This window comes from Centrocercus urophasianus, unplaced genomic scaffold, assembly GCF_019232065.1.
Source record: "Centrocercus urophasianus isolate 14NV4802_14NV808 unplaced genomic scaffold, USGS_Curo_1.0 seq_15, whole genome shotgun sequence".
Classification (NCBI taxonomy): domain Eukaryota; kingdom Metazoa; phylum Chordata; class Aves; order Galliformes; family Phasianidae; genus Centrocercus; species Centrocercus urophasianus.
This window is the reverse complement of record NW_024884697.1, coordinates 2,898,623-2,923,193: the sequence shown is the minus strand read 5'-3', so window position 1 is coordinate 2,923,193 and position 24,571 is coordinate 2,898,623. Positions and strand designations below refer to the sequence as shown.

The 24,571-nt window shown below is 42.3% G+C and overlaps 1 protein-coding gene across 4 annotated transcripts in view; it reads left to right on the top strand.

Moving 5' to 3' along the window:
- The window catches only part of SFMBT2 (Scm like with four mbt domains 2), a 112,578-nt gene that overhangs the window by 57,234 nt on the left and 30,773 nt on the right, over nt 1-24,571 (top strand). For all 4 annotated transcript variants that reach the window (XM_042815813.1, XM_042815811.1, XM_042815812.1 and 1 more), the window contains 4 exons: nt 11,619-11,720; nt 12,329-12,476; nt 17,704-17,786; nt 20,149-20,275. In XM_042815813.1, the coding sequence (XP_042671747.1) occupies nt 11,619-11,720; nt 12,329-12,476; nt 17,704-17,786; nt 20,149-20,275 (460 nt within the window). The remainder of the gene's footprint in view (nt 1-11,618; nt 11,721-12,328; nt 12,477-17,703; nt 17,787-20,148; nt 20,276-24,571) is intronic.

Here is a 24,571-nt window from a genome sequence, read left to right as displayed (position 1 = left end):
CTGTCACATGAAAACAAGCTGTAACGGAGTTCTGGTTGGAAAGTTGAACCTCTGCTGCCATACTGCCAACATCCACTTCTGTTGTAATGGGCCAACTTAATAAAATAGGAGGCATTACTTTCAGAGCAGCCCATGTACATTGCTATCAAAGGTCATAAGTGGGATGTTTGTATAAAATGCAGTTTTGTGTGAACTCTGCTCTCAGACCTGATTTCTTGCTGTTACTGTTTTATAGATGATGTAGGGGTATGACCAACACTGATTTCTCCAACATCAGCATTTCTCCAACACCATTTCTAACATCTTTAATTATGCAGACCTGAGTTCTCACAGCCTGTGACAGCACAGTGCTGTGATTATGAGAGTACTTGTAAACTCAGCTTTCTGTGAGCCCTGTGCTCAAATTTTCATCTCATTCTGAGCTGGTCCTCCTCCAGGGACCTGTAGTGGAAGTAGGAGATAATTTTCTCCTGTGTCATTTTTTCTTCACTCAATCTGATTTTTAATAGTTAGAGATGTGCTTCAGCCCTGAGGCACCAGCTTTAATATCCCATCCAAATCCACACTGCTGTTCATCGTGGCTGCTCCAGATCATAATCCAGATTTCTAGCTGTGCCAGCCTTTTTAATGTTGCAGCCTTGCAGTGGTGTGCTGTAGCAGTGTGGGGGGATGAGTTGTAGCATAGTGCTGCACCACTGTCTCCAGTGGAGTGGACCAGGTCATAGAACAATGGAATCATTAAGGATGGAAAAGACCACTAACATTATCAAGTCCAACCATCAAACCATTTTCATCATGTCCACTAACCATGTCCCTCAGTGCCACATCTGCTTTTTTCTTGGACATCTCCAGGGCTGGTGACTCCACCACCTCCCTGGGCGGCCTGTGCCCATGCTTCACTATTCCTAATGAGAAGAAATTTTTGCTAATATCCAACCTGAAATCCATCTGATAACCACCAGATCCTTCTAGTCAACCACAGTGGTTACCACTGCTCCTGGCTCATCCAGTGTGGACACCTAGGTTCCTTCCCATTAGCAGCATGATATTGAGGCACCCCAAAACACCCATGTGACTGGGAGAAGGCACCCAGCATGCCCCATTCTGGCTCATCACAGGGACCTGGTGCCACCTAGTGAAAGCCCTGCTAGGCTGAGAGAAATATAGAAAATGTATGCATTGGCTTTTTTCACAGACAAGGGTTTGAGATGTCCCATAAAATCATAGAATTGCCCGGGTTGGAAAAGACCTCAAAGATCATTGAGTCCAACCAAAACCTAACCATACTGCCCTAACTCTAACAACCCTCCACTAAATCATGTCCCTGAGCATTGCATCCAAGCGGTTTTTAACACATCCAGGGATGGTGACTCAACCACTTCCCTGGGGAACCTGTTCCAGTGCTTAACAACCCTTTCAGTAAGAAGTGTTTCCTGATATCCAACCTAAACTTACGCTGGCACAACTTGAGTCCATTTCCCCTCATCCTGTCACCTTAAAAAATAAAATCTCGTGTTGTTGCAGGAGTGGTTTTGATTCTCAGCCACCTTTTTTTGTACAGTGCTTCAGTCCAGAAGCTATTAAACTTTGCAGTTTCAAGATGAAGAGCATATTGTATGGGGCAGGGATTAAACTGGGAAAGCCTAACGTGTAAATTTTATTCCTGCCTATATGAAAGAGCAAAGAATCTTTCTGATGAGGCTCATAAAGCATCCTTTTTTTTTTTTCTTTAGTTTATAAGTAACAGCTGTTTTGCAGCCTTTTCTCAGCATGCTAGACTTATACCCACTTATTTTAATTATTGCATGACGGTCATAAATTTAAACTCAGCAAGTCCCAGTGGCCACACTGTGTGGTTAGAGCTTGCAAGGGTGTTCCTCTTAGACAATGCAGTGCCTTGGAATGCTTGAATGGCCCAAAAGGAGAAATTTTGGGGGCCATACATGACAAAAAGGCAGGATTAGGGCAATACAGCTTCTTTATTTGAACTGTGGAAGCCAAGCACAAGGATTCAGTGTCAGTGTCTGGTGGTGTTTGGGTCCCTGCCTGGTGATGAGGAGGCTGGAGGCTAAATGAATGGATGCCCTTTTTTTCTCTGCCTTTAGAAGGACTCAACCCCATCTTCTACCATTTGATCGAGGGGTAAAATACAAGAGATTGTCTGTGATTCTGAGCATGCCTTCCTCTAATAGTGATTTAAATGTAAGTTAAGTAAAGACTTTCTGTATGAGAATATAGTTGTCTGATCTTTCAAGGCAAGCCAAAATTCACTCTTGGGAACTTCAGTAAGAATCCCAGAAGAGCCCAGCAAAAACTGTTGAATCCAAAGGCTTTTTTTTTCTTCCTAGTACCAGCACAGAAATAATGTCTCTACAGCGTGCCAGGGGACTTGGTGCTGCTGTAATTGTTATGTCTTAGATGAGGTATAAAACACAGAGTTTGGCAGCTTACAACTGTTAAGATCTTGGTCTTCTGGAAAGCTGGAAATGTTTACTTTGGCAAACATGATAAACTGCCCAGTTGATAAACTGAGCAATTGATTTCTACATTTCCCTATAGAAATCCATACAGGTATGAACACTCCCTAGAGTGAACACACACATGTTTGTTTGGCTTGATTGCAGATTAAATTGCTGTTGTTGTTTGAGATGTGCATGGTGGTGGGCCGTGTCAGGAATGCAGTGTCAAACTGGTCCCAGGTGGCAGTGCTGGAAAGTCAGGTCTGCATTTGTAGAATCATAGAATTGTTAAGGTTGGAAAAGACCACCAGGGTCCTGTAGTCTAACCATAACCATCTGTAGTGGGAAAAGTGGCTTCTGTTATGAATTTATGAGCCCAACATTACAGTTGGTGGTGGAGCAATTTGGTTTTGGTGACAAAGGGTTGGGTTCTGCCTGGTAACTCATACGCCATGAATTTGAGCCTGTATTATCACTGCTCAGCAGCATAGCAGAACAGAACTTTTGTGTAGTGGTCTTCAGCAGGAAAACACTAAAATGTCTTGCAAAAACACAGCCCTGATGGTAGAATGGATTGGGTTGGAAGGGACTTCAGAGATCATCTAGTTCCAACCCCCTGTTGATGCAGGCAGGATTGCTGACCACTGAATCAGGCACTATATCAGATTGTCCAGCACCCCATCCATCCTGCCCGAATTATTCCCCTCTTTTGCATCCAAGGAATCAGAATTGTTAAGGTTGGTTAAATACGACTAAGATCATCTCGTCCAACTGTCAGCCCATCACCACCATGCCCACTAGATCATGGCACCATTAATGAGGCCTTAGGAGCCGGTTACAAAAATCAGAGAGAAGGATGAGAGGAAGATCTTCCTTTTTTTTTCTTTTTTTCTGGTGCTGTTTTACACTTGGCCATATGTTGAAAGCATTTGTAAAACACTTTAGGATCCTTTGAGAAGGAACGTGATATTCAACTGCTAGAAAATGTCACTGTTATATAGCTACTAAACATAGTGTTTTGCAAACTACACCTCCTGGAGAAAGTTTTTCTTTACAAAGCTTTTTGCAACACATCCACTATATTGTCATTCTGTTCTTCTTAGAAAACAAATTGATTCTCAAAAAAAAAAAAAAAAAAAAAATGCAGACTGTTTTTTCAAGTATGTTTAAATAGTTTGGGAGCTTAAATCCTTCCAGAAAGCCACAAGGAAACCCAAGGAAACCTGTCCTTTACAGTTTCTGCTCTGATTTTGAGATGCAACATTTGGCTGAATGCCTGCAATAAACACTGGCTCAGAGCACGCCTAAGAAAAATGACCAAATCTTTGGGTATAAATAAAGGTGGCTGGATTGTTACTAAGGCCAGCTTTAAAGCTGTGTAACATCAGTGGTTCAGCAGTGCCATGCTGATGCTTTCTGAGAGGCAGCCTGGCATCGGGAAACCAAACTTAAGACACAGAACCTTTTAGCCCAAATATTTATTTCCCCCTGAACACACGTTTGTAATTATTCTCTCTAGCTGAGGAACAACTGTTTCTCTTCTCTGGAACCAGCCCAGTGAGATCCTATTTCTAGATCGTAGATCATAGAATCATTCAGGTTAGAAAATACCTTCAAGATCATCAGGTCCAACCATTAACCTGACCAAGTCTCATCACTAGACCATAGCCATTAGTGATGTATCACACATCCCTTAAATACCTCTAGAGATGGGTTACCATCACCTCCCCTGGCAGACAGTGCCTAACAACCCTCTCTGTAATGAGATTCTTAACTGATATCTGAACTAAATCTCCCCTGGTACAACTTGTGACTCGACTAATTTGGAGTATTTGGGTGTTTCCTGTGATTTGTAATAATACCATTAATTGATGCTAAGATAAAAGGGATGGAAGGAATCTCCTATGGAGAATGATGAAGGGACCATCCATCAATGAGTTCAGAGCTGCCTCCTAAAATTCAGTACTGGGTGCTTTTTTGTTCCACAGTCAAAAATACAATAAACAAATATTACAATAAATATTAAAAAGAACTTCTTCCTCTCCCAGATGTGTTTTTTTTTTTTTTTTCCATCAGCTGAAATGCGCTTTTAAAATATGAGATTAAATTGAAGTATTTATTTATGATTGTAACTTATTTTTTGAAGAAAAAGATAACATCTCTCAGAAGTTAATGCATTCTGTAGGTGTTTTAGTGTGTTTTCTTCCATTATTTGGTCATCTGGAGGAGTTTCAGTGTAAGGAAGTGAATCTCAAGGGCTACTTTTCTGCCCTTAAGCCTCTACCCAGACAATTCTGATCTGAATAGATGCACAGCCTTGAAATCTAACAGGGTTTTTCTGTTTTCAACCCCTGTAGTGGATAAGGACATGCTGATACAGCAGGTTAAAGCATCCGTGCTTTTAATTTTGCATGGAAGCCAAACTCGAATGTTAGCAATCCCTGGCCTCTTCATGCACTGATGGCTTGGCTGGCCCTTGTTGTGCATGCTGTGCTTTAATAACCCGTGAGTCGCCATGCAATTTGCTGGCTGCCAGATTATTTATACTCCATCTGTTCTTTCCCATCCGTAGCACTCGCCATCCCTTCTCCTTGGCTGCTTTTTACCTGGCTGGACTGCGTGCATGGCCTCCTGTCCCCTCCACTCTTCATCTGCCTTTTGACCCACTCCAGTCTCAGCTCATTAAAGCCATTTATCTTTATAAAACTTAATAACCATCATTAAGAGTATCCTGCAAACGTCTTTACTTACATAGCTGCCTTTACAGCTCTTGAAAGCAGGGATGTTTCCAATACTAAAGATGGAATCTGGTGGAAAGACCACATGAGAAAAGTCTTCACTTCTCTACAGCTCCCTCCTAATTTTGGGCATTGCAAAGGGGTGGGTGGGGCAAAGCGATCCATGAGGGTATATGAAGTTAATCCAGAGACCCAGTCTTCTGTGATGCTTCACAGAAGGCTGTTTGGTCTCACTGCATGAATGTCAGGATGAGAAGAGAGATGCTAGAGAGAGTTCAAGCAAAGCAGATGGGCTGAGTAGGAAACAGCTCCATCACTCTGCTCTATTCCACATTCCTCTGGCTGCACGATTAGCATGTGTGGTTTTCTTTCTCCATTAGTATGACTAGAGGTCTCTCAGAATGGTGAAAGGTTAGGAAAAGGGCCCGATCCAATTCATATATGGCATTCAAGCTCTGTATGAGATAGTTTGTACCTGAAGTATCACAGAATCATAGAGGGGACCTTATTTACTCCTGCCCCCTATGCAGTAGTCAGGGTTGCCACCCAACAGACAAGTTGCCCAAGGCTCCATCCAGACTGGACTTGGATGCCACAGCTTTTCCATGGCAGCTTTTTCTCCTTTGCTGAAATGAGTCAGTGTGCTGGCCCGGGCTCCCTGCTCCCTGTTCTAGCTATAGGTGTCCCTGTTCATTGCAGGGGAGTCGGACCAGGTGACTTTTCAGCATCCATTCCAACTCACACAATTCTGTGATTCTTGGACAGCAGGTACTCCTAGTTAGGGGATGGGTGATACCCAAAAGCCTGCTGTCCAATAATGCTTTTTTTTTTGAGAGAGAGAGAAAACAGTAGTCAGCTGTGATCTGTTTTCACTGCATAGAGTTTGATCAGATCTTCTCTCTTTTAACCAATTTCCATGGACTTTTCAGTAGTGAGATGTTACTGAGGGCAGAATCTGTCCAGGCACGTCTCTGTGAAACTCAGTCCCTCATCACAACCAAGGTAGTTATTTAGAAATGTGAGAAGAGGCACCGATGGCTTCATTTTGAGCACTTGGATTAGTGTTCCCACTTGTGAAATGAGAGCAATGTATGACACAGCAAGGATTCACTAGCAAACACTTGTGAAATGGGGTGGCAATCCTAGATACTGTAATTCTGCTGTGAGATAATAAAAAAAAAAAAAAATGCGTTTTGCTTCTGCAATCCGTGCTTCCACCAGCCTGGCAAATCAAAGCCTGCGGTGTGTAGGAGGGGATCTTTGCCCTGGTGCCATCTGCAGCAGGCCGAACCATACGAAGAAGGTGTGTTCAGATTTAGACCGGCTACTCTGCAATGTTGCTGTTTCTATGGTAACTGTTTTTATTCAACAAGAGAAGCTTAAAATCTGTTGGGCTAAATTTGATCCTAGGCAGAAGCATCTGCATTGTTTAAGGGGCTCTTCGGTAGGTGCAGCTGTGATAGCTGGCTGCCACGCTCCTTGCTTCAGGGTCTCAGGACTTTCAAAGCCTCCTTCCCATCGCCTTTTCCTCTTCATCCCACCTCGCATCTCTACATTTTGGTCTCCCTGTGTTTCTGCACTCACCTTTTTGCTTGCAGATTTGCTTATGTTATGTCTTACAGGAGAATTTCTGTGTTCCTGCAGAGTGTGTCTTCAGGGAAAATTGCACAGCGTTTAGCAAGGAGAGCTGATGAATCACGACAAGACCGATTCCTCTGCAAATAATGCAGAGGATTGCAGTTGGGAGGGTTTCTTTCTTTATTTTTTTTTTTTCTTTTTGCTCAATTGAAAACCAAATGCCAGATTCCTGTAGAGGCAATTTAACCACAGCTATTACTGTGCTTGTGACTGGTTACCACCTAAGAGCTTTGTGATTAAAATTAGGCTATCAGAAGCAGCCAGTGTCTGGGAGAATTAGGGAAGACACTGGCGGAAGCAATTTCTTTCAAAACAAAACTGAATTAAATAATTTGTTTCCAGTCATACCTGATGGAACCTACTTCTCCTCTGTCACTAGTAGGGTAAACCAGGAGAGATATGATTGAGGGCAATATCATTTCACACAGTTGCAGCTGGTGAGGATTAAGGGAAGCTCAGGTCAAACATTTATTAATTGCTGTTAATGATCAGCCTCTCAACTTTGCAACTTCTCAGACTTAGTTCTGAGTTTCGTACAAAGCCATAATCATGTAAGTGGTGTGCATGAATTATCCTGGACCTAAAGAACTCTCTATTTTGGGGTATTTGAAAATCAGGGTTCAAATTAGAGCCTTTTCTGCTTATCTATACACTATGCATGCTTTTGGGTGTGAAATGAGATGACTCGTTTTGTATGTTGAGGAGAGTGGGCTAAGAGTGAGCATTTCAGAACCTGGAAGAGATGCCCTTGTTTGGATTTGTAGTCACAGCTAGAGCAACCGTCCATTGCATGGCTGCCCTAAATGCCATGGGCAAAAGCCATTTAGGTTAACTTAGTTAGGTCTGAGTATTGTCTGCTCTGCCCAGTGGAGTGTAGAAAGGCTTGAGCAAAAGGGCAGATGACTATGATGATTTTGCAGTGTATCTTTCTGAGTTCAAGACCAGTGCTTAGAGGAAGTTGGTGACTTTTTTAAGATTTAACTAGGTCACCCACACCTGTGCATTCTTAAAGACTGACTACATCCTTAAGTCTAAAAACTTCTAAGATAGCAAGACTGAGGCTGACTTTAATTGCTTCTTGGGATTTGTAGTCAGAGTTGTGACAGCCTTGGCTTTGCCTGTGGGTTTGGGCTGCAAGTGGCAGACGTTCATTCAGTGGAGGATTCTGCAGTTTTCCATTCATTACTTGTAAGCACCCTTGTGGGCTGTAATCCATCATGTTAGAGATTTTGACCCTTTGAATGAGTGAGCGTGGTTCTTGTACCACATTAATTCATTGTACGTTCCTCAGTATGATTTTCACTTTGCTGTAAGGGTTTTCTCAGCATCAGACTGGTTTTCTTGGCTGCTCTCCAGCAGGGAGGACTGGGAGGTTGTTTCTGTTGCCCACACAGAGCTTGTGAGCCTTGTGAGGCAGGCTCGTTGATGGTGTAAATGTGTGTGGCAGTGGAGCTGCTCCTGTGAAGCACTAAGTTGTAGAACCATTCATGTTGAGAAAGACCACTAAGATCATCTAGTAAAACTGTCAGCCCATCCCCACATGCCAGCTATGTCTCTCAGTGCCACATCTACCCTTTTCTTGAACACTTCCAGGGATGGTGACTCCATGAGCTCCCCAGGCACCTGTTCCAGTGCCTCACAACTCTTCCTGAGAATAAGTTCTTCCTAATATCCAACCTGAACCTCTCCTGGTGCAACTTTCCCTATTGTTTTTTCACAGTTACCTCGGAGCACCTCTCCACAACCTCCTTTCATTTTTTTATGGAGAGCAGTAAGGCTTCCCTGAGCCTCCTCTTCTCCAGACCAGACAATCCCTGTTTTCTCAGTTACTCCCGTAAGATTTGTGCTCCAGACTCTTCACAGCTTTGTTGCCCTTCTCTGTACACATCCAAGGGCTTTAAAGTCTCTGTTGTAGAGAGGGGCCCAAAACTGAATGCAGTGCTCGAGGTGCAGCCTCACCAGGAGCCAGCCAGCAGGAGCAGAGATCCACCACACACAAAGCTATAAAATGCTCCAAATGACTGTACAACTCCATTTGAAAGCAAATTCAAACTCGCTTGGAAAAGTGGCTGGAAATAAATGTCTGGTGACATCCTGATAGGTGGCTTTGAACGCTGTGTGCAGTGTGGAAAGGTTGGTTTCTGCCACCCAACATTTCAGGTGTTGCTTTTGCTGTGCTGCAGATTCTGGAGGGAGCGAAGGGAAAGCTTCAGCCCTTCAGTCCTCATCTTGCAGCTGCTTTTATTTAACAGGCGTCTTTCCTGTCAATGTGAATAACAGGAGCCAAGTGCAGTTCATTATCCAGTGTATCACTTTGAGTCTAATACTAATTAAAAGCTTTGCCTTCGCTTCTGTAGAACCTATTCTTAGGAATTATGTAAATTAATTAGAATTTTGAAGAGGAGCGTATGCCAAATCCTCAGCAATTCCCTGCTGACTGAGGGGAATGGCATTGGGATCAGTTTTTTTTTTCTTCTTTTTGCAGCTGCAAAAATCTGAGGCTCTTAAAGTCAATTTTAATGCTTCACTTTTACAAATATGTGAAAGAGATCAAATATCCAGATCCTGACCATTTGCCATGGCGGTACAATATCAAGGCTTTTTCTCCATGAAAGCTTTTCCGTCTCAAAAATGACATTTAACACAGACAAGCTTTTTACTTCCACAGCCCTTCTCCAAACAAAAGTATGTTCCTGAGTAAAAGAGAATTTTCTCCCTCAAAAGGGAGACATACCGAAGATCCCATGGGTTCTCTGCAGGAGTTTACTCTTGCTATTAATTTAATGAGAAAGATGTTTACATGGTATGCTGAATGGGAAGGGAGATTTGATCCTGAGATACACAGCACATGGACAAAAGGTGATAGGCTTTTCAAGTAAAATAAACAGTGTTAAATGTTGTTAGTTTTATGATTTTTCCTACTTGATTATTTTTTCCCTTTGAAAAAAGCCATAGTAAAAAGGAGCCCAGCCAAAGAAACCGTCTCAAATGAAAATAAGAAGTAATACTGTTTTAAGTATTTTGATCTCAATCAACAAATCACGTATGAAGTTGATGAAACTACTCGCATGTTTAAGGATAAACATGATTAAGTACTTTGGTAGATCTGGGCATATTATGTATTGAAGCCGGATGTGAGCGTGAATTGAATCCTGGATCTTTTGATGGGAAGATGCTGCAGTGTAAGCTTGCTTCTAGATGTACGATTTGCAAAGTTGCCTTTTCTTTACAACCTCACCCCAAGGATTGAGAGATGCTGGATGTGGATCCTTGTGTAGGGAAGAGATATCCTACAGTCTAGATGCTGTCTGCCTTTGAAGGTTGGAAGTTCAGTTGGTGAGGCCTGATTTTTGCAGCCATTATCTTTTCCTAGTGGTAACAATGGCAATTTTGATAACCTTTCCTTAATGCAGTGCTTACACTGAGCAGCTTCACTGTACAAGGAGCCAAATTCAATTCCCTGAATCAAGCTCTTATTCAACAAAACGTTGTGAAACTGCCAGAAATCAGTCTCCTGGCTTGCTGGGACTTTGGTAATGCGGAAATAATTGCCAGTAACTGGAAGTACAGCTGATGCTGCACTGCAGGACACCCAAACTCCTGAATGTCTGCTCCTTCCTCAGCCATTAGTTCATCGTGGTGTTTTGGCCCATTATTGCTAAGTCTTCCTCAGTTTCCCATTGGAATATACTTCCCTTGCTGTGAAACTGAAGACATTATGAAAGCTTTTTTGACTGCTTTTTGGTTCTCACATAAAAGACACAGAAAAGTCGCGAAGATAAGGTAAGGTGAAGACAACTATTCCTTTAGCTTTGATTGGAGCTAGTAAAAATCCTTATCTCTAATGGCACCAGGAACGTAAGATCCCAAAATAGAAGTCATTAAGTCTACAAGTGAGAACAGTTCTTAGGAAAGAAAGTGTAATGACATACAACTTCAGATCAATAGAAAATCATTTTAGAACAAGAATACAACATGTAGCAATGAATGTAGATGGGAGTGACATTGCTAGCCTCTTATTAGATACTAAGCTTTCTGCATTTATTTTGGAGTTCAGTGTGTGTGTGCTTTAAATATAACAGCTCTTCTTTTTTGGTTGTGTTGGCTAATGCGTGGGTCATTTAGACAACATTGGTCTAAATGATGTAAATGTTGTTTTACACTGGTTCAGTGTGAAATAAAATTGTTACTTTGGAATTAGGTTGCTAGCCTGTATGCTAGTTAGACAAGGACATGAGGATGGGGTCATTTGATAGATGTAACACATTTGTGGCAAGTGAGGGAGTTGAACCTGTGTTGTTTCTGAGGTTAGGTGCTGCATCCTCCTGATCGCCCAACGTTATTGCATATAGACATGTTTGATCCTGGATGAAGGTATTGTGACAGGCATGTACCTGAACACAGCTGTGTATTTTTCCACTGACAGGTTCTCTCACTGCTCACCTTTTGGGTTCAAGTTCATTTTCCTGGGCCTTATTCCACCTTTATTCTCCCAGTTGGACAGAAGACCTTTCCATCTTATGGTACATGAAAACCAGCCCAGGTTTTTATTTGATGCCATAGAAGAACCTAACATTCATTAGGACAAATCAGAGGCAATTAGGCCTGCTTCCACCCACTGCAGGCACAGGAGCATGTAGTCGGAGACAGTGGACAATCTGCTAATCACCTGGGTGACAGATCCATCTGAACACCTTTCAAATAGATTCTCCAATGTGTTGAGCCTTCCTTCATGGCTGATGCTGACATACCACCTATCCCTCTTCCCTATTCTTTCCCTCAGGACCATGCTGATTTGAGAAACCACTTCTTCACTGTGGGGATGAAGTTGGAGGCGGTGAATATGAGGGAACCGTTTCATATCTGTCCTGCATCAGTGACTAAGGTAGGGTCCCAAAAATGAATGAGGGCTGAAAAGATGTTTAAGAACCTCTTGACTGATTTCTACCACATTTAGGAAAATATCCATGAATGTTCCCTTCTTCATCAGTTGTTTCTGTTGTACGAGCATCACTAGTTGACTTTATGTGCACTTATCACTGGGTAACACATGCATTCATCCTATGAATTTCATCTGCCAGTTTCATGCAGATAAAGGGAATCCCTTTTATCCCAGTCTTCTTTCCATGCCTACATATTTTTCCTGCACATCTGTGATTCTGTCTGAAATAAAACAACTGGTTTGAGGGCATACTTGTGTGTCTTATCCACACCCTCAAAAGCAAGAGAAGGGAAGGCTGTAGGGTCTCCAGTACTGTCTACAGTCCTTGCCCAGCTATAAGCACACTGAATGACTCTGAACTGTGGTGCTTTCTCTTGCCTCAGTTTACCCATCTATGCCTTGATATCTTTGGTGGAAACACAGATGTAAAGCGTTAGGTGAGAGTGGGTTGTTTCAGGTGCACTTTGATTCCAATTTGTTTCAGCTTTTTATGTTTGCATGTGTTACAGCAAATTTAACATCAGATTTTTTTCTTCTTTTTCATCTCTTAGGTTTTTAACAATCATTATTTGCAAGTGACCATTGATGACTTGAGATCTGAACCCAGCAAAATCTCAATGCTTTGCCATGCGGATTCCTTAGGGATCTTGCCAATACAGTGGTGCCTTAAAAATGGAGTCAATCTCACACCGCCCAAGGGTTGGTATTACTTCTCAATGGCTTGCAGCTTTTTTACTGCCTTTAAAACCATTCTGCTCTTTGCTGCAGAGCATCACACTAAGCATCTCCAGCCAGAGCATCTTTGTTGAGCCACTGAGGCTCATAACAGCCTGTGAACATCTCTGCAAATGTGTTGTTGATGGATTAATGTCTGTCTGAAGCAAACTGCACTGAGGCATAGGAAATTCCTGTAAAACACATCTCGGTGATGTTTTGTGGTGCAGATTGCTGAAGGAGCATTAAGAGTCATATTATGTTTGAGACGAACCAGGCAGCTTCACTTATAGCATCCCCATTGGTACAGCCCTGAGCTGCAGAGAACACGGAAATCTCAGCGTCTCCTGGATTCAGATTGTATCTCACCAGTTAGCTCTCATCTGCCTGCCCAGAAGCACATAGGCATTTTTACTTACCTGTCTCGAGAAAATCCCAGACGAGGGCAAATTGAGAGCAGTGCTCAGGTCAGAGCCAGGAGGAACAGCGTCCGACCGTGCTATTTCCCATCTCTGTAGCAGTGGAGTTAATTAACTGCAATTTCAGGCAACCACCTGCAGTGTGTTAGCAATATTTCTTCACTTGCAAAATGTGTTGGCTTTCTGGAATGTTAATTTTTTTTATTCTGGTCAGGGTGTCAAACTTCTGCCAAAAAATGACATTGCTTGAGAGAAGAAATGCTTCACAAAAATATCCCGTGAAGTCGTGTACATGCATATTTGTCTTCATTTTGGAAAGAAATATGCTGCTGCTGGTAACAAGGAAGTGAAGGGCTATTCCCTGCCAGATTTAAAGGCCTCTTAAATTTATATAAGATATATACATATATGTATATATCTAGCATGTGCAGTTTGAAATTCCCACCAAAGTCTGGGAGCCCTCTGTGTGCAGCTGCATATAGTGCTTCTGTGATTAATCTGTTGCTTTTACTGAAAGAAATTTACTCTGTGGATGTTTATCTTCCTCTTGCTTAAATCCAAGTGTAAAGATTGTGACTATGTAAGTGCTCAGTGGTCAGCATTTTGTTTTTTCCACCATGAGTTCCCATGCAGCTTCCCCCGGGCCACCTTATTAACTCAAATAGACCGTAGACCAAGCGTTTCTATATAAAGGGCCATGGCTTAATAGTTTCCACTCCATGCTGGTACAAAACCTGTTTTATGGGGCAAGCACATGCAAGCTCTATTTAAATGCCTGCATAATTAGAAGTATCTGTAGCGTCCTTCCACCTGTCATTACAGATATTTTCAACTTGTCCTGGAAAGGCTAAGCAGCTAGCAGGTATCTGGTGTGATATTCAGTGCCTGGGGTCCACCTTGGCTCCTCAAAAGGGGCAGGAAGCCTTTGCTTTCTGCTGTCAGATCAGAAATTATGGAGATAAGCTATTAAAAGAGGTTTAAATCAAGTAGCAGATAGAGGCATAAAATATATTGTGCTTCTTCCAGAGTATATGAGGGCTGCATGCCTAAACTGCGTCTTAGGATCTTTTGGGTCAAAAAACTCCTCCAGCAGCAAACATGCACTTTGAGTCATGAAAGTGGTTAAACATTGGAATGATGTCTGAAAAAACAACCAGCAAGCAAAAAAGCACACCAAAAAATGCAGATAGAAAAAGAAATGCATCCAGAACCACACTGAGGTCTTCTTTGACAAGAGTAACATCAGCTTGCAATAAAGAAGCAGTCAGGACTGACAGGAGAGGGCTGCAACATGTCTAGAAGTGGGACCAGAAAGAAGGAGGGCATTCCCCCATTTCCAATCATAACTGCTCTAAGATGTCCAGATTTGCTCCTTTTTTTTAAATGTGCAGATTTGGCCATTCTCCTCCATGACTATATTGACAATATTTAGTGCTGCAAACATAGCTTTCCCTTTTGAAAGGAGAGAAATTCCCATGGAGAATCAGATGACATGGGGAAAAATACATAAGTCCTTTTTGTCTTCGTGGATAGAGTCTTTGCTGTATTCTAGTATTTTTTTGGGGGGGAGGGGTTAAGTAATGGTTGGTAGGGAGTTGTCTGATTTTACAATTAATTGATTTTATTTCATCAGAATAGTATTGCAAATTGGGATATTTGGGTTCAAAGTCCTTTATTTCTTTAATATCTCTTCTTTTGCCTTTTTGCCTGTCAAGCCTTTGTTGAAACCAAACATGCAGTAGATGAGTCATGAACAGGAGGTGCAAACATTTGCTGCTAGAAACAGAGAGCAATTTTTCCTGCATGGTGCCAAAAATGAATACCCATTTACTGCTGCTGTACAAACATTGAACAAGCACTGTTTATATTTATTGGGTTTGGGTTTATTGACCACTTCCCTTTGGAGTAGTAGTTGTTCCTTTTCATGAACTGTTAAGAGGGGGAAAAATACCACAGTAGCACTCTTAAATACAAGGCTTACTAAAGAAATGCCGTTTCTAAACCTCCAGTGCATTTGTATTGTTATATTTGACTCTGATTACACTGCTGGTTTAAACAGCTCTTCAATGCTGAGAGTCAAGACAGCAGACACAGTGAAGTTCTGTGTATTTGGGGAGCAGTAGGTAATTCATAGAACCATCATAGAGTGGCGTGGGTTGAAAAGGACCACAATGAGCATCGACTTTCAACCCCTCTGCTTTGTGCAGGGTCACCAACCACCAGATCAGGCTGCCCAGAGCCACATCCAGCCTGGCCTTGAATGCCTCCAGGGATGGGGCATCCACAACCTCCTTGGACAACCTGTTCCAACGTGTCACCATCCTCTGTGTGAAAAACTTCCTCCTAATAATCTAATCTAAACCTCCGCTGTCTTGGTTTAAAACCATTCCTTCCCATTTAAACGATTGTGCAGATTTGTGCAGGCTTTGACCATTATTACTAGCGTTGAGCTTTAGAGGATGACAATATGTGAATATTATGTGCTAATGAGAGCATCTATTTACTTCTCATCATGAGGCTCCATGATGAGGTACACACAGGGCCAGGCTTGTTTGATGGCAGTTCTTGAGTATGGCCTTCTTTGAGCAATCCTTGTTGCGCTGCTGAAGTTCTGGTAAACTGCACTGCTGCCTTCCCAGGCTTTGTTCCCACAGAAGTCTACAAAGAACCTCACACCTTGAATAGTGCAGGGCCAAGCCAGCAGCTGGTTTTATGGTGACACGTGAGTCAGATTTTTATACCTCATTGAAACGTGCCTTTTCCATCCACTCTGCCAAGATTTTGCACAGCTCTCAATCAAGATTGAGGAGCTGTCCACGAGGGGTTTACATCAGAGACCTGAGAACATGCAAAGTGTGGGCAGGGTTTAGGGTCCATGTGAGCAGTGTACTCTGGCAGCTGAGACGTGCCCAGGTTTGTTTAATGCAGACATCTGCATTGTGGCTGCCTCCATGTGAGTTCATTACCAAAGCTGCTTTCAGAGTCAACGGAGAGCAAGTGGGACTTGTAGAGGGATTCTGCTCCTTCTGAAGGAGGGCGTGCAGATCACCTGTAGATCTTTCTCCATTGATGCTTCAGGGAAGCCAGCTCAAGGTGTCTACACTGCCAACACCTGTGTGCGATCAGATGGATCCCCTTCTGATGCAGTGTGCACTTCTCCTCCTGTTTTCGATTTCATTTTCTGAAGCCTGAAAGTATCTGGCAAGGAAATAACAAGAGAGAAAAAAAAGTAGACAGAGAAGAAACAAGACAGTACTGTTGAAAAAATCAGTTGTTAATTTATGTAAAAAGATGCTAGGTATTTTTCATGTGAAAAATGAAGATTCAGTTATGGCCCTTTGTCACTTCTCGTTGCGTGTTTATTTCTAGCTTTGCAAACAGTATTATGTTTTGTTACTGCGTAAATGCCCTGCAGAGATATTTTAGGACCCTCTCTATCTTGCTCATTTGTGAGTGCAGCTGTTAAGAGTAGAGCTCGTTTTATCCTGGATACTTGCATCTTAGCAGGATGCTCAAGACTTCATGTTCAAAATGTTTTCTCTTTTTTGGATCTGGATGATGGATAAGTGATTCCACTCAGTGCGCCGTCCTTTCTTGCCTACAAAAAAATTCTCAGTTTCCACTGTCACAAATGACTAATTCCCATCTGATCTTGACTGTCCCTTTTTGACTGCCAATGAAAAAGACATTAAGGGATGTTCTGTAAGATTGAGTCCAGTCTGAGATATCAGGCAGGGAGATTAAGGGGAGAATTTGTCCTTTAGATGACTCCTGAAACTTTCCAGTGAGAGTAGTTCTACAATAATGTTATTACAGCATCATCCCAGGGCTCTGGATAGGGAATAGCACTCATTGGTGTGAAGCACTGGGAAATCCTAAAAACCAGATTAAAATCAGTCAAGCAGTGAAACCAAACAGCGAAATAAAACCCTTTGCCCCAAGAGTTTATTGCTAGGTAAGAAATATAGAGGAGTAGGGATTTGGATCTCTGTGATAGGACTGTTTGAGTGACCCCCCTATCAATTACTGCCTCTTCCATTTTTCCTTAGAACAAGAGGCTGAAAGGATTATCTGGTTGAATCATAGAGTCATTAAGGTTGGAAAAAGGCCTCTAAGGTCATCTTGTCCAACTGTCCAGCTACCACCAATATGGCCCACTAAACCGCTTTCCTAAGTACCACATTATTCTGAAGCCTTTAGGAACTGAGAATTCTGTGTTCATTTTCCTGTTCTGCTCCAGGTCTCTATATGACCTCACGTGACATGCTTAGAGTGGGATTCAGCTTATGTTCTCTGAGCCGTTGGAAAGTCATTCATGCAGAGTACAGCTGTTGCAGTGAAAAGAGAGATGAATTTATCTCATGGTACAAGGGAAGGGATGGATCAGCTTCTGGTTGTGCTGATTCTCTTCCTGTTGACCTGAAGTCCCAATTTTTAGGTACTTAAAGAATGGAGAAAGAGGTCCATGGATCCACCCAGAAAATGGGGACGGTAGTGCTTCTAGGTAATTAAAGGTTTATTAAAGCCTGAGAGATGCTCACTGGAAAGGGAAAATGAGGAAAATATCTGTGTTTTATTACTTCATGGTGAAGATCCGGAGATTTCAAAGGGAAATGCAGAAGTTGTGTGAGTGAGTGCTGGAGAAATGCCAGCAGTGGTGACCTTGCATGCTGGCACTGCGCATAGCACTCATAAGGGATGGGATGCTGAGACACCATTGGTTGTCTGCTTGGGTCCCGTTTGCACTCTCTCTGTGACAGTGGCTGATGACACTTTGTTTTGTTGTCCTGCAGGTTACTCTGGCCAGGACTTTGACTGGGCAGATTACCAGAAGCAATGTGGAGCGGAGGCAGCACCTCACCTGTGCTTTAGAAACGTAAGCTCTCTTTTTGCCTTTGCATTGCTCCTGTCAAGACCTGATTGCTTGCACAGAAAAGCTGCAAGCCTTTGGGAGCTTTCCCCAGACCAGCAAGAGTTTGTTTTAGGAAGGAAGCCAGAAAGATGTTACAGATTTCTGTTTCTGAAATAGAAAAAATATTATCTTACTCTTTTCCTCATTGAAATCAGTTGGATTTCTTGCTCTCCATCTCTCTCTGGTTTTGTACAGCGCTTAGTCCAGGAGGGATCTGCACTGACCATTAAAAATAATTGTAATGCTATTAAAAAAATCCCATAAGCTGGGTTAAAAAAACCAGTCTCTTGATGTTCTATCTTGCCAATAGCCTCATTTTCATGCTTCTATCAGCTGAGGCAAATTGAGATAGAATCATCAATTTCAACCGTAAAGATTGGAAAAGACCTGTAAGATCAGTCCAACTGCATATCTACCACCAATACTGCCCACTAAACCACGTCCCTAAGTACCACATCACCACATTTCTTGAACACCTCCAGAGACAGTGATTCCCCCACCTCCCTGCCAGCTCATTCCAGTGCCCAGCCACTGTTTCAGAGAAGTTATTCCTAATATCCAAATTGAGGTCTTATCAACAACTAAAACATTGAAAATTCAGTGGCATCTGAAGTGAACACAGGAGGATTTGCAGAAGAAAGCAGTGTTGTGAATTGTGGAAGCAGATTCTTTGGGGAGCTGCATACTCCTTAATTACTACTCAGCAGTCATGAGACTGAATGACAGTGTATTTAGAAAAAGCAGAATGAAGACAGTCCAGCAAGACTCCAGCTGTGTTATTGCATGGTTTCTTGGAGGTGTCAAGTGGATTTCTTCATCCGTGGCAGTCCAAGGGCAGCCTGGTCTGGAATAAACCATTGATTCTGTATTGGTGGATTTGAACACTTTTAGCAGATTCAGAATTCAGAAGAGTGGTACCATCAACAGAGTTTTGCCCAAATCATGGTTCAGATTTCTTTACCCCATTTATTGTGCCTTTCTGTGCAAAACCCTGTGGAGTTCAAGCTGAGATTGCTGAAAGTGCAGAAGGAAATTGAGAAGTGCTGCATCGTACCTATGCAGTGGAACAACTGCTGCATTTCTTCCCTTGTGCAAGCAATCTTTATTTCCTTCTCTCTGTCAAGTAATGGATCTCAGCGCTGGCAGCCTTGAAAGTAGACTCTGAGTAATATTCTCCAAAGATTAAATCAGGTCTAAGTGCTGTTTATTTTAAGGAAACGTTAATCAGATGAACACGTGTCTGTTATTCTTTCAGTGTTGATAACAAAGTTCTCTGCAGAGAGCTGTAATCTTACTGTTGTCCAGTAAGTTCAGTTTGGTCCATTTGTTTCATGCCTATGAACAGCTCTTGAACAGAAACCTCTTTGCAGGCACATTTTCCACCTACTGCAGCCAGACGTGGTGCTGGAAGTGGATATGCTGTAGCTGTTTCCCTAGGGGGGATGTTTAACAAGGAGAGTCAGTTATGAAATGGATTGACACGAACAAATGCTTAGTAAAATAAACTCCCAGCTAACTGTTTTGTCATTGATTCTGTATAAATTAGCCTCCAGCAATGAACTGCACTGAAAGGAGCCTGTGCGATGATAAATGATGTTTCTTTGTTAGGCAGTGTAGCAGGCATTTAAACAAACTCACCCTGCTTTTCTTTAGTGCTGGCCAGTTGCAGTTTTTACTGCAGAGTGAGGACTGGGACAGTCCAAGCAATGCTGGAGCTTAAGAGAGAAATGAAAGGGCACTGGAAGGGATGGAGGTCAAGGATGGAAATTAATGAAGAGTAGCTTGGGGAACCTCAGTCCGAAACAGGTTTCCAGGGCATTTTTTCTTACAGCAGTGGTACCTAAATGGTTGGAACTGCAGATTCTCTTGCTGCTGAAGTCTTCATTCACTGGGGGCTGTTGCATTCTTGCAAGCTCATTACTTCACCTTTTTATCATTTTTTTCATATTTGGAGAGATGACTACTCATTTGGGAACCATTGCAGCAACATCTAACCTGATTTTGCCTTTGTTGAGGAAGAGGGGGAGGACAGTGGGGACCTCAGAAAACCCATGGAAGACTTTCTTTGGTGCTGTATATTTAAGCATACAGATTACTGCAGTGGCAGTAAGTATGTCTGGCACCATCTGTATCCACCAACCTCCTGCATTGCTTCCTGATTTGTCATTATCCCTGACTTTCCATGTGTGTGATCAGGGCATCTCCATTTTGAACCTGGATGCTTTTGGGTTCTTCACTTAGAGTGAAAAAAGCATGCTGAAGTTGTTCTTCCCAGCAGACAGTCTGTTTAAAGCCGTGTTTTGTTGTTGGTCCTTGGCTCTTTCAGACATCCTTCAGTCGTGGTTTTACGAAGAACATGAAGCTGGAGGCAGTGAACCCTAGGAACCCTGCAGAGATATGTGTTGCTTCTATCACTTCAGTTAAAGGACGGTTAATGTGGCTTCACCTCGAAGGTATGTGCTACAAATGCCTCTTGTATTTTGTGTAGTTCACTCAAACCCTCTCAACTCTGTCTTTCATACTCTGTCCAGTGTTGCTTACTCTGGCTTTACCTGTTTACACATATTGACTAGTAGTTGTTTTTGAGAATTGACATCCCCTGATCCTTCCAGGAGAGAGCTTCCACCCTCCCAACCCATATGGATGTTATCAGGGATTTCTGTAATGATGGATCTCTGTCCTGCTTTGTTTATGTGACTGAGACTTCCACTCACATTTCCAGTACACTCTTGTGGGATCATAGAATCACAGAATATCCTAAGTTGGAATTGACCCGTAAGATTCATTGAGTCCAACTCTCAGTTTCACGCAGGATCAACAAAATATCTGACCGTAAAGAGATTTTCTGTTTTCTTGCAGCCTCCTTCCTTCCTGCTCCTTTCACTCATTTTTGTCACCTGGATTCCTAAAACCTCAGCAACATGTGCTGCTCCTTACTGCAGCCATTTCCTGCTCACAGCCTTCTACTCTCTCTCTTCTGAGTCTGCAGAGAGTAATTCTGTATTATAGAGTTTAGAAAGCACACAGGGATCTTTCTTAGTACTGTTTTAAGAACAGTGTTATTTCTAAAGAGTAGAAAGCCATAGTAATTTAAGTGTTCAGATGAGTGCTGTGATAAGCCATAAAGCTGCCGTATCCTTGTCACAACATATTTTAATTTTTACTCATCAAGCTAACACAGTGTTGTTAGAAGCTGCTGGCTTAATCTGCAGTCAATATAAGAACTTCATTTTCCGTATGAAATCAATGGTTATTGGGTCACCATCGGCTACAAATGCCATATGTTTCTTTTATTTCTTTTGGAGAACCATGAAAATACCAAAGGCAATTCACGTGGCCTATAGCTCATCACCAGGCTCTAAGATCTGTGCTTCTGAATGAATGCCTAAGGAAGATGTGCCGTTCCTTATGGTGCCAGCCAAAAGGGAAAATCTTGCTGTAACCCTTAATGCAAGTTTATTTTGGCTTTTCCAGGGCAAAACAGCCAGGAAGATGTTAATGGAGTTACAAATCCTAGTCAAGCACATGATAGTAAGAGAGGAGAGTACTACAGGGGCTGGGACAAGGGGTTCTTGCAGAGATCCCACTGGAGATGAAGTCTTGTGCCTGTTCTGCCTGTTCACCTCCTTTCCTATGCAAGATGCTGAACTCTCAGTGTTTTGGATCTGGGAAGATATAGGAAGCCAGACCGACCAGAACAGCTTAATCTTTGCCCGATACAGAATTACTTATTCCTTCAGTATGTTCATTGTAATTACCCAGAAGTATTTTAGTGTCTGACAATGTGCAGTGCAGTTTGTATGAGAGGAAAGGTCTGTGATCAAAGCCTGTAAAGTTGGTAATAACATTGACATGTAACTCAAAGTGCCTCATCTATGCTTGGAGCTTGCTCTAAAATATAACAAAGGCAGATGTGCTGTGGCCTTTAGCTCTGCAGAAGTAGCATTATATGGTAGACAAGGCTCTCCCAGCACCTCTGCGATAAATCCCTTTCTCAGAGATTTATACCTCAATTACTACCCGAAGAGAGATTCCTCCTGATCTAAAGCTTGGCAGGCAAAATCGCTTGTGCTTTTCATGTCTTTCCTAAGCCCCATAGTTTGGGCTGTCTGAAATCTGGGGAGATCTTCCTTTTGTATTTTCAGCATGTAGCTTTGTCTCCTCTGCATTTGTCTCTAGTGAAGAGCGCAGGTATAACTTCACATCTTTGCTTTTGATAGAGCTTTGTGCAGTCGCAGTTGTGGGTTTTTTTTTTTTGTTTGTTTGTTTTTAATCTGTACTAACTGGAACCAGTTGCCCAAAGCAGTTGTGGATCACCCATCCCTGGAGATGTTCGAGTCCAGATTGGATGGGGCTCTGAGCAGCCTGATCTGAGTGTCAGCTCTCAACCCAGTGTGTGGAAGGGAACTGGATGATCTTTAAGGTCCCTTCTGACCCAAGCCGTTCTATGATTCTGTGTTTCTGTGATAACTGATTGCTTTCAGACATAAGGTAGCTAAAGCTTATCTGTAGCCTGGTCTGGACACTTGAGAAATATTTTAGTTAAAGAGCTGGAATTAATGGATGTTTGCAATTCATGTGTCGCTAATACTGATGTGGAATTTACACCCATGCAGTCCAGGAACCTGGCCCCATTTCACAACACCCATTCTTAAATCAGAATCATAGAAGGCCTCAGACTGAAAAGGACCTTAAAGATCATCCACTTCCCACCCCATAGCTGCCACCCACCAGTTCATACTACCCAGAGCCTCGTCCAGCTTGGCCTTGAATGTCTCCAAGGACAAATGGAGAGGTGCCTTCATTTTTTGGGCTTGGGAATCCATTGTATTTTTTTTCAAGCTCTAATGATGGACTCAGCATTCACTAAACTTGCCCAGCATAGTAAACAAGGAGTGCTGTTTCTTGGGTCTTCAAATCAAGATGTCCCCCAAGACCAAAGAGAAAGCCACATGTTTCACACTACTCCCTTCCCTTCTCTCTTTCTCTCTGTCTTTTACTCCTTTAATTTCTTAAAGGATGTTTCTTTGAGAGCTTGTAATAAAAAACCTGTGTGCATCTCCTTGCCTTATGGATATTCTTACAGATAGATGTTTTACACTTCTTTTATGTCTCAATGCCAGGAGTACAATGATCTGTAGTAAAAGAAAAAGATGCAGAGGGCTGCAGAAATAAAAAGGCTTTGCTGCTGTTGAAATTCCTGTCTACAGTATACACAGCGTTAGCCTAAAACCAGGCATTAAAAACCCCACAAAACGCTGCTTGCAGAGTTGTAAAGTAAATGTGGCTTGGACGATGGCATCCTTTTTTCAGCTCCGTTAATGCACTATTGTTTCTAACTGGTTATTTATATTCTGGTAGCAGCAAGACTCCCAGCTGCCATAGGAGCCCATCACTGGAGACCTCGGGTCCCACCGTTTATCACGGGCACATCTGAAGCTTTCATTGTTGCCCTCAGAGTTTCACCATTTGACAGTCCAAACTGCAGCCATAAAACAGGACGTAGTATTTAAGCAGTGTCGAGTTAGACGTGAGGGAACATTGCTTAATAAATCATGCTTTGTACAGTAGCAAAACTGTATACTTCAGGGCAATCATTTAATGAGCAGCAGTATAGATCCCCTACAGACAAGAAGAAGTGCAGGGCTGATTTGAGGCTATGCATATCCCATCACTTTCTGCTACTTTATTACTCATCATCTGCATTGTTAATTTTTACGGGTTCATTTTAGATTTTAAAGCTGAAACTTGCTGGTGTGAATTTTTACAAGTGATAATGTACATTCTCTGCACAGAGCAGGAATTTAAGGAAAATTCTGTTGTTAACCACTTCTCCAGAGAGGTTTTCCATAACTTTCCCTTTGAATTTTCCGGAGTTGCTGCTCCATACAATAAGATTTGTAGTAGAAGATGGAAATTCTCACTCTATTTCCCGTCTTTCTGTTCTCTGCTTTTCCATTGAACCTCTCCAGTCTTGTGGACATCTCTTGGTGTGGGAAGATGGCAGCATAAAACACAGCAAATGAAACTAATGAGTTTCAAACAAGCTGGTTTCTATTTACATGAATGAGTCCAAATGAAGCAATAAGATGTTGGAAGTGAAAGACAGGATTGCTGGTTGCCAAAGGGAAGATGCAGTGTGAGTGAGGCCAGAATAGCTGTGATCATGTCTTAACAAGAATAGTGGTGCTGCAGGAGAACAGACATTATGCTTTTTTCTTGATCTTCTAGGCACTGCAGCTGTTAAAAACAAAAAGTTCATGTCACATTTGTTGTTGTTTGTGAGCAAGAAGGTACATTTCAACTGTTTATTCGGTCAGAATAACGTGATAGAACAGTTGCAGTGATGAAAATGTTGAATTTTCCCAGATCTTGTGAAATTTTAGTGGGGACCATTGATCTCTTGTTGTATTTAGGGCTCAATCCGTTGCTTACTCATTTTGTTGGATTCAAACTGCGCAGTGACCATTTGTTATTTCCTGATGGAGTTAAGTGGTTGTCCAGGGAGTGCCAACTGCTGAGACCTCACACTGCAGCTTAGTTACTCATGGAAGCAACTAAGTATAAATACTCAGAGGAATACCATGAAAGTCATAGAACTATTACAGTTGGATGAGACACCTAAGGCCATCAAGTCCAACCATCAGCTCATCCCCACCATGCCCACTAACCATGTCTCTCAGTGCCACATCTGCTCTGTTCTTGAAGATCTGCTGGGACAGTGGCTCTGTGACCTCCCTAGGTAGCCT